At 41.1% G+C, this 15368-nt stretch overlaps 1 protein-coding gene across 1 annotated transcript in view; it reads right to left on the bottom strand.

Moving 5' to 3' along the window:
• Positions 1 to 15368, bottom strand: part of LOC124267900 (hemicentin-1-like) — a gene marked incomplete at its 5' end in the record, with an annotated part of 127718 nt that overhangs the window by 65139 nt on the left and 47211 nt on the right. The window contains one exon of the mRNA XM_046702886.1: positions 7553 to 7810. Coding sequence (XP_046558842.1) covers positions 7553 to 7810 — 258 coding nt within the window. The remainder of the gene's footprint in view (positions 1 to 7552; positions 7811 to 15368) is intronic.

Consider the following 15368-nt stretch of genomic DNA (forward strand, 5'->3'; position numbering starts at 1 on the left):
GTCTCATTACTTCACGACGAAATCATGGATTCTGTGGAATGCTGCGACAAATGAATAAAAACAAAATGCAATTATTAAAACTAAAACAGGTAGTTGTAATGATGTCAGGCTATTACTTTGTTCGGGGAATGTATCCATCAATATTCACAAAAACGAGCCGTATGCCATTCACCTGCAGCTGTTCCAAATGATGTGTCTTTTAACAGTCTAATACATGTTCACGAAAAGTGATATATCGTTTCAGGTATTTCACATTGGTATATAGTCGCATTGGTCACCCAAGATAGCATACCTGGGAACTAATGGCATAATCTCCGCCATTCTTTACAAAAAGTAATTTAGTTAGCCAATAATGAGAATCAATGTCTTGGCGGTTAATCCTTTGAAAGAAGGAAGTTGTTTTACGCAGACACAGACACGACAGAGTGTATTTAGTATTGATTAGTAAATGTACATACATAAACACTACCTTTTGACAAATCCGCTGTGTAAGATAAAAGTATGGGTTAATCCTTTGATCGATGTTTATACTGTTGAGTATTTAGTCCAGACACAAGAAATGCCAAATGGGAACCTTTGTCGGGTTATCTAAGTGGTGTTACCACTAATTATACCTGTTATAAATTCATTAACTGACCATCAAGTGAATGATGACAAATAACATGTGTAGGTTTATACCACCTAAGACGGGTTACAACAAGGGAGTATTAATTGCTGTATTGCATGTGAAAACGTATGGGCCGACACTGTTTTGAGAATACAAACAGATTTTTACATGACATGATTAAATATCGAGGTAAAAAAACACAGAAATGGGATCAATTTGGATCAGTCATTATACAAATAGGGCCTAACGACACCAATCGATTTTGACAGAATCGTCTATGAAAACAAGTTGTAACTCGGAAACTAGGCAAAGCAGGAGACGAAATTAAATGACAGTAGATTGTGAGAACATATAGCTTTCATTTTCCACAACAATTGTCACGATTTCAGGTTTATACAAGCCTGTAAACAAAATAATTTAACCCCTAAAATGTAGATGAATTCTGCATCGGCCCTCAAAGCTATTCCTCATATGACGTCACAGAGGCGCGCCGCTCTGATTGGTTGAAATTTCGTTCGCGGGTGAGAATTGTGCACTGTTGTCAAAAAAGTCGATTTAAGTCAATTAAAGGTCGAAATGAGTAGTTTTAATGACGGGGTTTCATTTATAACGATGCCAGTTAGTGATTTATGTATTTGTACCCCCTAGGGTTTATGTGACCTTTAACGAAAGGGATGAACATGATGAATGACAAGATACATGGTGTTTGGCATTGGGGGATTCCCATGCTAATACTCATCACTACATGCTAATACTTACTGGTACCAACCTAAAACACTGTGGTTGAGCATCAACCTTTATTTGTCACAGTCTTGGGTGCGAACTACTAAATTTAGTATGGTTGAGCATCAACCTGGATCTGAAAACTTGGACTGAGCATCAGTCCTTGACAACCCCAGCATGAGGTTATATTGCACATACTACTACCCAAGCATGGGTTCAAACATACTCTAGACTGAGCATCAGTCCTTGACAACCCCAGCATGAGGTTATATTGCACATACTACTACCCAAGCATGGGTTCAAACATACTCTGGACTGAGCATCAGTCCTTGACAACCCCAGCATTAGGTTATACTGCACATACTACTACCCAAGCATGGGTTCAAACATACTGTAGACTGAGCATCAGTCCTTGACAACCCCAGCATTAGGTTATATTGCACATACTACTACCCAAGCATGGGTTCAAACATACTCTAGACTAAACATCAGTCATACTAACCCCAGGCTGGTGTGCAACCAGTTATCATGGTAATACCTGATAACTCCTGAGATAAGTAGCTGTATTGTGAGACCTTCTTACTTAGACCCGCCATTTAGCTAGTTGAAACCATGAATGATGGGGGAAAATATACCCTGGATGTTTAAGGATATTTGGCTGCCACAATGATCAGGAATAACCTTGTTATTACTGAGAATACCCACAACATGAACAGTATACCATAAACAGACCTATATAAACACACATGTACAACCCTATTGGATAACAAAAACTACCTGTGCATGCCAGGATGACACAGTACAAGATACATGAAAATGGGAAGACCAACAACTGACTAGACACTAGGTACACCACACCTGGCATTGTGAGCTTTCTCAATGGCACTGTCTGAAGTACGAAAGTATCTCAAGTATGTGTCTGAGGACCACCGTCATAGTTTTGATGAGGTGATCTGGAACATGCGCTGCCACTGCAGATGTGGCAGCCCCAATGTGGGAGGAATGACCATTAAACTGTCGGTTATTCAATCCTGCAGCGGTAAGTATGATTTTAGGCTTTTTACAAATACTGCTCTTGTAAAAGCAGTACCATCAGTCATGACAAGGAGAGCATCTTTAGCTTTGGCACCAGCTATCTTCCTTTGTATAACATGCACGAACCAGGCAACGCACATGTTGAACTGCATGTACGATAAGCTTCACATCTCTCCGGAATATGTCAGTTTTTTAAGCCTTTAGTTTTAAGTTGAATTTGGAATTACCCCTCAAAAAAGACAATATTGTCCATCGACAAATGCTGGCGTGGGTCGAAGTGGTTGTACTGGTTTTTGTACAGAACGCTGCTTTCACTAGTAGACGTGGTTCCAATTTAACACCTGACATTTTCTTCAATAACTCATTATTGTCTCCAAACGCAACAAGTCTTGTTGCACCATGGATTGTTGACTCCATGACGATGCTGCGCAAATCTGACATCACTAAGATACCCTCTTGTCATAGAGTAAGTCAATCTCAGCTTGTAATGGCAGTGTGACACAAATATTAGTAATACTTGTTCACTGATATAGGGTAAGGATACCACATTACATCTTACATACTCATAAACATCAAAAACGCTCTTAGGCCTGAGTTATATAAAGTTCTTATGTGTGGAGAGAGGAATTGTGTCCACAGGTGATCTCGCCCTGTGTCGGTGGCATTGTCAATTCGTCCATATGCAGGCAAGGTGTTGGGCATGGTTGTGCTTCGGGAGCCAGTTGCTGGAACTTCTCTATCTGTAATCGAGACGATGCTTCAGCTGTAAGATTGTCACAACCTGGTAGCTGAGTAGATGCATTCCTTACGATAAAATCTTCCCTTATTCAAAATTTTAACAGTTGACATATTGTCACACACAAAACAGATGCTCCGTGAAGGCCACAGTTGACTCAACAACGATGACAAGGCTATAGACATGTTACTTCCTGCTACGTCAAACAGTCTAGTTGGCAACTTCTTTGAACACCATTGTCTTTGGAAGTAAGCACCGAGATCCAACCGATGTAGCAGCATCGGTAAACAGTTCAAAATCAGGAGAAGCTATCCCTTCGTTAAAAAAGAAAGATTTTCCGTTCCACTGGCTGAGAAACGTTCTCCACATGTTCAAGTCGAAACAACATTCTTTGTTCAGACACACATGGTGATACAACTCTGGCACTGAATGAGTTAACTTCAGCAAATAGCTGATAATGGAACGCCTTGGGCGTATAATTTGCATGGCGAAGTTCAAGTGACCTAGCACACTAAGTAGCTTCCTTTTGGTGACTATCTTCTTATTGACAACAGAGTCCATCATACTCCATAATTCTCCCCACTTTGACTTGTGGGACACGACACAGAACGCCGATCCACTGGAGATCTGGGACTTGAGCATCATGTATGTGTCACGAACGGCAAACGAGTGTGCTGCTGTAGACATTTCATCAGGGATCATTAGAAGAGCTAAATTGATATCCTTATCCTCCCAGATCGGTTTCTTAAGCGCTGGCGACATGATTTCCACATCGGAAACACTCAGTTGGGTGTTGTTGCTGATCTGGTTTGGGAGGTTCCCTCTTGTTGACAAGGTGTCGTCAGGGGCGAGTCTGGCTGAATACTGTGTATTCCCTGTCTGAGGCAAACGTATTTCTGAAACACTGTCCTGATGAATGTGCATATAGTCTTGCATAGGTTGTATGTCTTGTGACAGGTTGGTATGTCTATTTTCAACTTTCTCTGCCAAGTTGGCTACTTGTTGTTGTAACTTCTGTACATTGGTCAGTAAGGTAGATATATTCGTTTGATTGTCATTTTCTACTGCTTCTGCACTTGGCATAGCACTGGGATTTGCAACATTGATAGTGTACAGTTCTTGGTACTGTCTCCTTGAGAGTCCTTGGGGTGCTGGGATTCCAGAAAAATTGCTGAATATAGTTCATTGACCTATTTCTGGGGAATGTCAAATAAGGCCGGTTGTCACTGGCCTCTGGTAGAATGTAATGGCCTCTGGTAGAATGGGACGTGTGACAGTACTTGAATTCCTCGTTCATTTTCTCCGGTTGGAGACAGGAAGCTGTAGCCTTGATATATTTCACTCACAAAAAACATACCAACATGGCGGGAAATTACCAGCAACTGTTCATGAACTGGAAGATTATAAACTACTGCCTATGAGCGAAAATAACCTGTACATCAAATATGACCAGTTTCTTAATCAGAAATGGAGTGTGAAAATAACAAATCTTTGCTATGTTAATTCAAGAAATATATTAGCGTAGCGATAATAGTTTGACAAATGATACTAGACCTCACTCAGTTTTTGTAAGATATTACAATTGTTAATCCTAACATACGATACACATTTTCATCGCGTTCCAGACTCCAAGTGAGTATACATATGAGTAAATTAAACCATGAATAACTCGTAACACCAATAGTTTGACAAAGCTATACCAGACTATCACTGTGTGATGTCATCTGAAAAACAAAACATATCAACCAACAAACGTGAATGGTAAACAACTCCATATTCAAGGTATACAGGTACGTAACAGGAAGCTTGGATAGTGGTTCGTCTTCCCATCATTACAAACCTAGTTAATTACATTAACCACACAGAGCCAGAGCGGTATCCGAGTTATTGAGACAAGAAGACATCACCACCCTGTCTTGGCCAGCTTTTGGTCCGGATCTGAACCCGATCGAGCACGTTTGGGACTTACTATGGTAGGAAAATCAGGAACCGTGAAACCCCAGTACAGAATCTGGCTCAGCTGGAAGCAGCACTTCATGCAGAATGGAACAGGTTGCCTCAGAGGCGCATTCAAAGAATTATACACAGCTTGAGACGGAGGGTCCAAGCAGACATTAATGTTCTACTTACGATATTAAGTTTTCTTTGTTTAAAATAACTTTCAAATGGAGACTTAACATTTCTGGCACCAAATATGGTCAGTGCCATGCCTAAATTATCTGCATTGAGGAAAATTTTAATGTTAATTTGTCTGTTAAAATGAACCATTCAGCAAAGTTTCATGTTTTCAGTGTATGCATTTCAAATCAATAAAAGTCAGTCTGTCACAGCTTGCTTTTGTCATTTGCTATCAAACACACGTTTCTTTTTTGTTTTTAAAAATAATTAAAATTTCCCACAATTTCCAAAGTGATCACACAGAAAAACATGGGGTGTTGCTTAACTTTTGTCCCGGTGTCTATATTGTTCGACATGAAGGGGAAATTCATCATACATATGTGTACTAACACATATGCAAAGGTCCACATATATTTCATTACACACAATAAGCTTAAGATTGCTGAGTTGGATTTTGATTACAACTCTGCTGGACAGATGGGTTAAAGAAGCAGCATGAAGTTCGGATTAGGGATTGGGAATTCGAATCCCCAATCTCAATTTTCTGTTAGAAACAGATTCGGATCAGGCATTGGGGAATCGAATCCCGAATCTGAATTTTTTTGTTCAAATTCGGCATTCAAATCCCGAATCTGATTTATACTCAGTCAAAAAAGAAACTTCACAAATGTATTTTGAAAAATAATGAATAATTTTTCTCTGATGATACATCTATGTATCCGAAATGGGATCCCTATCTGTCGACTCTAGAAAAACGTTAGCAAAACCTACTCAAACCCATCCATTCTTCGTGCAAATGACGTGATCTTCGCATCGACGTTTTCTTCATATGCATGTGTTTGCATTGGCCTCAAGAATTGAAAAAACACTTTTAAACCACAGTTCTAACGGTACTTGAAATGCCACGATTGTCAAATGTGCAACGTGAACGTGCCGTTGGCATGTTGCAAGCGGGAAGATCAGTTATTGACGTCGCAAGAGCAATGGGATGCAGCCGTCGTACTGTGTATGACTTGCGGGTCGTCTACAACAAATGTTGTGCTCCGATATAGCTGACTTATCATTTTGTCCATTTATATCGGAGCACAAGGCAAATAACCCAAGTCATGTAATCATGTGGAATGATATCAGGGTGCTTTCGAGAAATAACGACTGGCGTCGGAGAAAACTACATGAGGCTGTGGAGATAAGGAGACATAAACCAGTAATGAATCGTGATCAAGGTGTATACCTGCCAAGTGCGTGGGACCTCTTGATTAACTTTTGATGAACTTTTGATGAACTTTAGATAAAAGAAAAACGAGTCTACTATTCTTTTTTTGGAAAGCCTGCTTTCAAGTAACTTTTGTGTAATTAGCCGTTGTCGTGTCTTGACAATTCAACTTTCAACTCTATTATTTAGCATGAATTTTCATCATTATGTAATTAACTCTGCAAACCCACTTATACAGTACTCTCCCTAGTGTACTGTGATGTCACTTGCATTGTGACGTCATAACTCATAACGTCATAGTGACGACGTCATTGTCCTAACAGCCAGTTCACCTGATGAAGGGACCTGGAATGGTCTCGAAACGTTGTGAGAGAAATTACAAAGAAGTTTAATCCATATTGTAAACCAAAAGTCACTGTGTTGTTTAATCTGATTGGTTGAAAAACGTGATCAAATGGTATTTGATTCCCGGAAATTCTCTACGTATTAATACATACAAACATCACTCACACCATTGTATTGTTATGCGTCAGCTGTGATGACGTCATTAAAATCATATTGTGACGTAAAGTACGAATGACGTCACAAATGAGCAGTTCCAGATGCTACCATGGGAGACAGCCGAAACGTCCGGCTGATGCCATTTCACTGCTGTACCCGTACTTGATGTCAATGAGAGCAGACACAAAAAACGTGCGTGGACCTTTTGGTTTACTTTTGTGTTTACAATGTCGATAAACATCATGTGTTGGCGAATTTCCGGATGTTATTGAGTATTTGAAGCACGGGAATTCATTTGGAACCGACGGCGTCAGTTTATCTCCTAAAAAATATCTTGGACATCAATGTACAACTTCTAAATGCCACTGAAAGACACCTCAAATGTGATGTTATTTAACATGGGTTTTGGTATTTGATTCCCGAATCTGAGTATCATTTTTCATATTTGGGATTCGAATCCCAAATCTGAATATTCTTTTCACATTTTATGATCTATGGATAAAAATTTTGATGACCATGTTTGGTAACAAATCCGACATTATGAGCTTGTAGTCAGCTGTGTTACCATCATTCACAGGATGGTTTGATTTGAATATTCTAACACATAAGATATACTCACACTGCACATTGATGTTGACCTGAGCTGTGGCTGACAGTCCTGCAGTGTTGGAGGCAGTACAGATGTAATCTCCTCCCTGAGTCCTGGTGACAGGTCTGTCAAGTACAGCCCCATCCTTGCTGTAACCACCTGGACCTGTCCACCTGTAGCTTGTTGTTGAAGGGTTGCCTGGTGTGATGTTACTGCTACAGTCGATGTTGGGACTGGTGTTCTCTGTCACAACCTTGTTGCTGGGGATTGAGGTGATCACTGGGGCATCTGGTGGAGACATGTGGAAATAGAATGCAATTTTGACGAAACCTTTTCTAACCCATATGAGGACTTCTTTTGCCTCCTTGCAGGTTGAACAGCAGGTCGGATAACACATGTATATATTCCCTGTTCCAGGTGTCTTATGAGAACTGAACTGATGCAGATGGTGATCTCTCCCCAACAGCATAAACTGATAAACAGAGGTGACATATATAGAAATATGCATAGCAAATCCATTTCCACAGTTGTTGTTGACTTTCCAATTTTGTCAATCACAGAAGAAATGTATGGCGTAAGATCAATAATATCTCCAATACATCAGATATATTGCTTTTTGGCCAGATGTTAAATAATGTTTAATTAACATGAGTGTAAAGACCAAATGTTCAGTAACAGACGGTTTCTGAGTGTTATACTCTTGTGCATCGGTAACCTCACTACTCGTTGACTCCAGGATGGTGTAGCTCATAGTTCTAATCAATAAGACTGGTTTGTCATTTACGTTTGGAAATAATACACATACTGTCCTCAGATATTTCCATTTGCCTGGCTTTTTACACAAAACAAAGACCTATGGAACAGTTTGACAGTGGCCGTTGTTAACTCTAACACCTGTAACTAGGACAACTAACAAAATAGTGGCCATGATCATTTTGGTTCCACCTGCCAAATTCAGGTCAAACATCCTACAATCATAATATTTTAACTACCCCAATTTCTAGATTCAGTCAATGCTATTGAACTTTCCCAATTAAATTGCTTTGACCAAATACATAAATGTGCATTACATCAGGCTGAGAGGTGTCACTTAAAATAACGTGTTTAACCGAATACATGAATGTTAATGAGTGTTACAACAGACTAGAATGTGCCATCTAAAACAATGTTCTATACCAATGTAAATCAGTACTACATTAGACTGGTAGGTGCCATTTAAAATGATAGTTAAGATTTAGGTCTTCCTGAGCTTTCCCCCAATTACCAACAGGCTACAAATCTAAGGATATTTGTCTTCAGTTCCAGCTATCCAGTTCTTGCAAACTGTCCACTGAGATGGAAGGTGGCACAGCTGGCACACTCTCTGTTTCAAGTCCTGTACCAGTTCCACCAATGTCCATTTTATCTTGCCATAAGCCTCGTAGCCATTATTAACAGTCAAGGAAAGTGGCAGAGGAAAGCTTCGAATCTTGCTCCTATACAAGAGGATAGGAGGTCATACTCCATGAACGTGATTGCTTGTGAGAGAAGAGGTCAGCAAGTCAATTCAAAATTAACATAATTGATTGCGTAATTTCGAAGTTGAATTACATTAGCAACAGTCTGGGAAGATGGTGTCAGTCAGTGGACAGTTGCTGTGTCTAACCAAGGGTCCCAGCAGATGAAGCCCCTGAATATCATAAACTGTTTTGTCGCATATATAATGCCAGTGTACTCACAAGTTGTTTCTGGTCGGTGCTGAATGTTTATGACATCTCCGAATTTCGTTAGATACGTAAAAACGATGTTGTCATCCAAGCAATATTGTCTTACAATAGAACTCACATACCTGATTTCTCACTCACGTCCTCACGAGATGCACAGACGGACCAGAAGTAATGCAAAGGAGATAATCAGAGAAAAATGTCAACGCTCGCCGCTAACCAAAATATTAATAAAAATCTAAATTTCCATTCCACTCCCACCAAATTAGGACCTCTAATTTCCTATCGTTTACAATCATACAAATACTTATCACATCGCTCATAAGTACAACAGTTATATTCAACTAACTATATTATGCTGTGAATCTCAGATCATTCTCAGAACAACAAGTAATTCTAAAGCTAAACTAGTAAACAGTTGAAAATGTTCATCTCCAGTCAAGTTCAGCACAAGTATTATTAGTACACACATTATTATTAAACACAGTCCATGAACCTGAAATAAAACACAGTTCACTCTGCATGATCTACATTGTTTTCATCACCGCATTCCAACAAAAGAACCAATTTTTGGATTGGTCTCTCCGGGTAAGTAACTGGTCCAGTTCTTTCCCATCAGAGGTGGGGTCTCGGTCACCTACAGCTACCTTCACTCGACAAACAAGATTGTCCTTACCAAGGTAAGTATCACAAACACGGACAATCTTCGATTGATTGCGAGATAGACGTTCATGCTTTATAAGAATGATATCACCATTATGGAGTGTCCTACGAGGTCGCAACCACTACTGACGAACTTGTAAATTCTGAATGAACTCTCCATCTGTACCAGAATTCATTAACACAATGCTGGACACGTTGCCACTGTTTGCGAGAATAGATGTCCCCTTCCTGAAAATGGCAGGTTGTGGCAAAATGATGCTAGTCTTTGTGGTCAGAAGATGATTTTGTGTCAATGGTTTAGGTGAATTGGGTTCATAGAGATTCTCTACGGTCAATGGTCGACTGTTCACTATGGCCATCACTCCTGCCATTAACCTTCTCAAACATTCATCATTCAGTTGCTTGCCGACTTGATCCATCCAGCTAGAGAGCACATTCCTCACAGTACAGATTTGTCTCTCCCATGCTCCACCCATGTGGCTAGCACAGGGTGGATTCATAACAAAGGGTATTAAGTCGCAGTCCTTGTTCAGTAGGAAGCCTTTGACTGATTCGGAGTCATACAACTCATTTCTAGCTCCTACAAAGTTGGTGCCCTTATCACTTCTTTGTTGTCTAATGGGGCCTCTTACAGCAACGAACCTTCTCAATGCACTGATGAAGGAGTCCGTAGACATAGAGTTTGTGACTTCAATATGTATAGCATGACATACAAGGCACGTGAAAAAAGGCCCGTAACGCTTGAATTCCTTACGTCCCTCCTTCACGAAAAATGGGCCGAACATATCCAAGCCACAATAAGAAAATGGGTGCGCCTCAGCTATCCTATCACTTGGCAGATTTGACATTTTCTGCTCCTGAATGATTTTTCCTGCATTTTACACACTTTGTAAAAGGCCACAGATAATGAACAACCAATGACCCAGAAGCCATGTGAGTGTATCTCATTAGTGATGATGCCACGCCCCTGGTGTGAAACCATCTCATGACAGTGCCCAATGATCAGTTGAGTGATATGATGACGTTTGGGAAGGATTATTGGATGTTTCGAGTTATCTGAGAGGCTTCTCTGTTGAATTCTTCCTCCAACACAGAGAAGACCATCTGAATCCACATACGGATCAAGTTTATGTAGTAAGCTTTTTCCTTTCACACGTTTAAGAGTTCTCTTTTTTTCACACAGTACTGTCTCTCATACGCAGGCGAGTCATCACAGATTCCAGATTTGTTTCTCTCACCCAGGGTTCTCATCTCATCTGGAAATGATTCTGCTTGTACGAGTCTAATTATTTCAAATTCAGCCCTGTGCATATCATGCACAGTCAGTGAACCAATCACAGATTCTCTCTTGAATTTGGTGTTCATGTCATTGTCCTCACTTGAAGTTTTCAAGCAGAGTAACTGCATAAGTTTCTGTTTGAGTCTTAAGCAATTAGCAACAGCTTTTTTCGCTTTGTTCCATTTTGAGCAATGGTTCAAGCGACACAATTCAAGTCTTCCATTAACTGTGGACGCTAAAGTTTTCATCTTTTTCACTTCGGAGTCTTCAGTTTCCAAAGGCAGTGTTTCGTCCGACAGGAATTTTGGTCGTTGAGCCATGGATGACTTATGCAAGCCCTTATGCACAGGGATTATCTATGCCCTTGACATGTTTCCACTGGTAAGGACCAGAATGATCCCTGATCTGTCAAATCCGATTTGCCACAAATGATAGCGTACAGAGTCATTTGCAATGTATTCTAATACAGCTTTACGATCAGACCAGAAACCTTCATTATTATTCTCAAAATGAAGTTCCTTTTACAGAAACTGACTGATTCTAATGGACACAACCGCCGCTGTAAGTTCAAGGCGTGGGACTGTCACTGACTTGAGTGGACACTCTTGCCTTTCCAATGACAAAGGCACAATGAATGTTGTCATCAACATCTATGCTTCTGAGATAGGTGCACTGGCCGTAGCCTGTCATACTTGCATCACCAAAATGCTGTAGTTCTTGTGACTTCATCTAACTGTGGGGACTTATAGCATCTTTGAATTTCCAGCTTCTCCAAGTAAAATAATTCACTCTGTCACTTCTCCCATCTGGTGCGTAAAGCAGCGGGTAACGGACTGTCCCAATCCAATTGATCCATGCAAGTTTCTTGCATAATCTGTTTGCCAACTAAGATCACTGGAGCAATGAAACATAGAGGGTCGTAAATGGAGTTAATGGTTGATAACACACTGCGTCTGACTAGAGGCTGGTTCTTGAGAGTTATTCTGAACTGAAACATGTCAGATTTTACACACCAGCTCACACCAAGTGTACATTCGAGTGGCAAAGTGTCTTGCACTAGGTCAATTTCTGGTCTCTAAGTTCTATTGCCTCACTCACTGTAGGTACAGATGTTAATCTGTTGTCGATGTAGAAATCATTGCGTACAAAGTTAGCCGCAGCCGAGCCATACTGAGCCTCATAGTCCCTGGATACCTGCTTAAGTCCATAGTTTGCACAACCAAGGGATGATGTGCCCCAAACAGATGAACTATCATTCTATAATCAGCAGGCTCATCCTTGAGGTCACCATTGTCCCACCAGAGGAACCTAAGATAGTGTCTGTGCTTCTCTACCACACTGAATTGACAAAACATCTGCTCAAAGTCACACTGTACTGAATAACCTTCCAAGCGAAACCTACACAAGACGCCAATCAGTGTATTAGTCATCTCAGGGCCCTCAACAAGTGATTGTTCAATGAGATGCCCTGATGCTTGGCACCGCAATCGAACACAACTCACAGTTTCTGCTTTTCTTATGGTACACACCATGATGTGGTACACACCAGTTACGCCGTACATCATATACTGGCACACGTTCAGCATGTTCATTTTTGATGAGGTTGCTCATGAACGACTCATATTCGCTTGCATAGTCCAAATCTCTCTCAAACCTACTTTGTAGCTGCTTTGATGGGATGATGGCTGAGATATTGCCGATGAGACGTTAAATATTAACTCACTCACTTTGATGGGATGAATGGACACAAGTCGCTGGGGATGACCGATGTCATGACACAATGACTAATACCTACTGGTCTGCAATCATCAATCTCTTTATGTTTAATAGTACCAACTATTCCCAATCCTAGGTCTGTTTTTTGTCCCTACGGGTCATCGACATTCACTTGGGTGAGCACTCGTGGACAGTTATAGCCTATTGACAGACCCACTTTCACATCACTCAATGGTATAAGTTCTTGAGCCAAGTGTTTGGGGTAAGAATATGATTCCTGTTTGCTGGCATGATATTCCGTGTGTAAACTGGGGGTAAATCAGTCGTTACTGAGTTATTAAAACCCCGGACCTTTAGACCAGAAATTTTTCCACTGTCAATCAATTGTTCTTCAGCTTAACATTTGTTCCATTTAGTTGTAATTCCTCGCATGTGCTGTCAAGGAAAGCACTGGTATTTGATTGGGTATCCAAAGCTCGTAAACCAGTCTTTCGTATTCTGGTCTATCGGTGTGTGACACCCACACTGATAGAATCATGGAGCACTTATCCCCTTGGCCACTATCGATGTGGCAACACGTGGGAGCTAATGGACTTCTTCGTCTCGCTGTTTTGAGGATGTTGAGGGTATTGCTGCCTTCTATCTCCTGGTACAATGGCGACATTAGATCAGCCAAGAAAAAACGACGGAAACTGGAGAGGAAAATGAGTAAAACACAGCTGACCATTGATAGTCAGATACATGCTGAACAACGCAACAAAGTGAACAAACTAATTGAAGATTCAAAAAGAAATTACTTCACATCCAAACTGAATGAGACAAAAAATCAAAAAGAAGTTTTCCAGGTTGGAAACCAGTTGTTCTTCAAGAACAAACAACAAACACTTCCTTCTCATTCATCAACTGAGAAGTTAGCCTCTTCCTTCATCGGTTTCTTCACGGACAAGATTCTCAACATCAGAAACATCTTGAGTACATCATTCGACGAATGTGCATTCAATGCAGCTCATGAGGAGACAGTCATATCTGTACATACTCACTTGACGTGCAATGCACCAACCACTAAGAAAGAGATGAGTATTTTAATTGCAAAAAGTCCAACTAAATTGTGTTCTCTCGATCCTTGTCCAATATGGCTTATTAAAAACAGCCCACAGGCCGTCATACCAACTATTACATCCATAGTGAACCAGTCACTTAGTCAGTGCCAGGTATCATCTTCACTGAGGTAGCACTAATAACACCTCTTTTAAAGAAGCCATCACTGGAACCAAATGTCTTTAAGAACTATCGCCCAGAGTAGTATATACAATGGGGGTTTCGGACCAGGTCCAACAAAAGCCTCTGCAAAGCCTTATTTGTGAAATAAGGCTTTGGTCGGACCCTTGATCCAGCTATCATTACCCCCTACTATAAAAAGTTTGAGACGTCAGCGGGATACGGACGCCAAATATTATCCGCACCACTTAACCGACTGAGCTACCGGGGACTTGGCTGAAGTGTGTTGGTGTAACGGGTTTATCCTGGGATTGCATCATCACTCCACGTGCCACTATTCCGTGTTGACCGGAGGTAACATTGTGCCGTGCGTTACGATCAATAATTCCGCTCTAACAAACCCTCTACCTGGCCCATCCCTCAAGTAGTACAAGTTAGGCTCATCTGCTTTCATGTCCACCTTATCTATGTTGTAAGTTTTGACTGACCATATAGGATCGGTGGCTCGCTTACGGCTATCACCCTCGTGTTCCCCCGGCTGGTATAGATACCTAACTAGGGCCCTATCTGGTATCTGTTTCTCCTTCCCAAGCAATGGAACAGCCGACTCTGCCACTATTGATTTTAGTTTGATAGCGTCTGCCGGTTTCTTGCCGGTGAGACGAGTGGCTTCATGGTTGATTGCCGACACCACCTTGGGTAACCTCACGACCAATTCAGTCGATCTTTTCCCCGGGTGTGTTTGATGTGTTGTTTAACCACGTACTTCTTAACACCCTTAGCCTTCCGGATCTCACCATTGTCGGCTTTCAGTATGGAGTACATCTTAGGCCTCAAACCTATGTACTCGGCTATGGGCGTGCCAGCACACTCGTCCTTCATCTTACCTAGGACCTTTTTATTTACCGTGCTGTGTATGGCATGGTCCTTGGGGTAGTCGCTTGTGTCGTACAAATCGAGGTGTTTTTTCATGTCCTCGTACACGTCCTCGGTTCGAATCTCCATCAGCAGGGAATCCGTGTCAGTGTACAGCACTTCACACCTGTCGTCATACTGTTTCTTAAGCTTGTTGTAGTGAAAGTTGTACATCAGGTGTTTGGATAAATCGAGGATGCTCATCCCCACGTAAACAGGCCGGTTGAATTTTATGTGGCTTTTCTTCATGTGTAGGGCAACTAGGTCATCGGTGAATATCTTGCTACGGTTGAATGCCGGACTGGCTATCAGTCTCCTGAGCTTGTCTTTCTCATTCGACCGAACCAGCTTC

This window comes from Haliotis rubra, unplaced genomic scaffold, assembly GCF_003918875.1.
Source record: "Haliotis rubra isolate DU_JTF1 unplaced genomic scaffold, ASM391887v1 Scf1346, whole genome shotgun sequence".
Lineage (NCBI taxonomy): Eukaryota > Metazoa > Mollusca > Gastropoda > Lepetellida > Haliotidae > Haliotis > Haliotis rubra.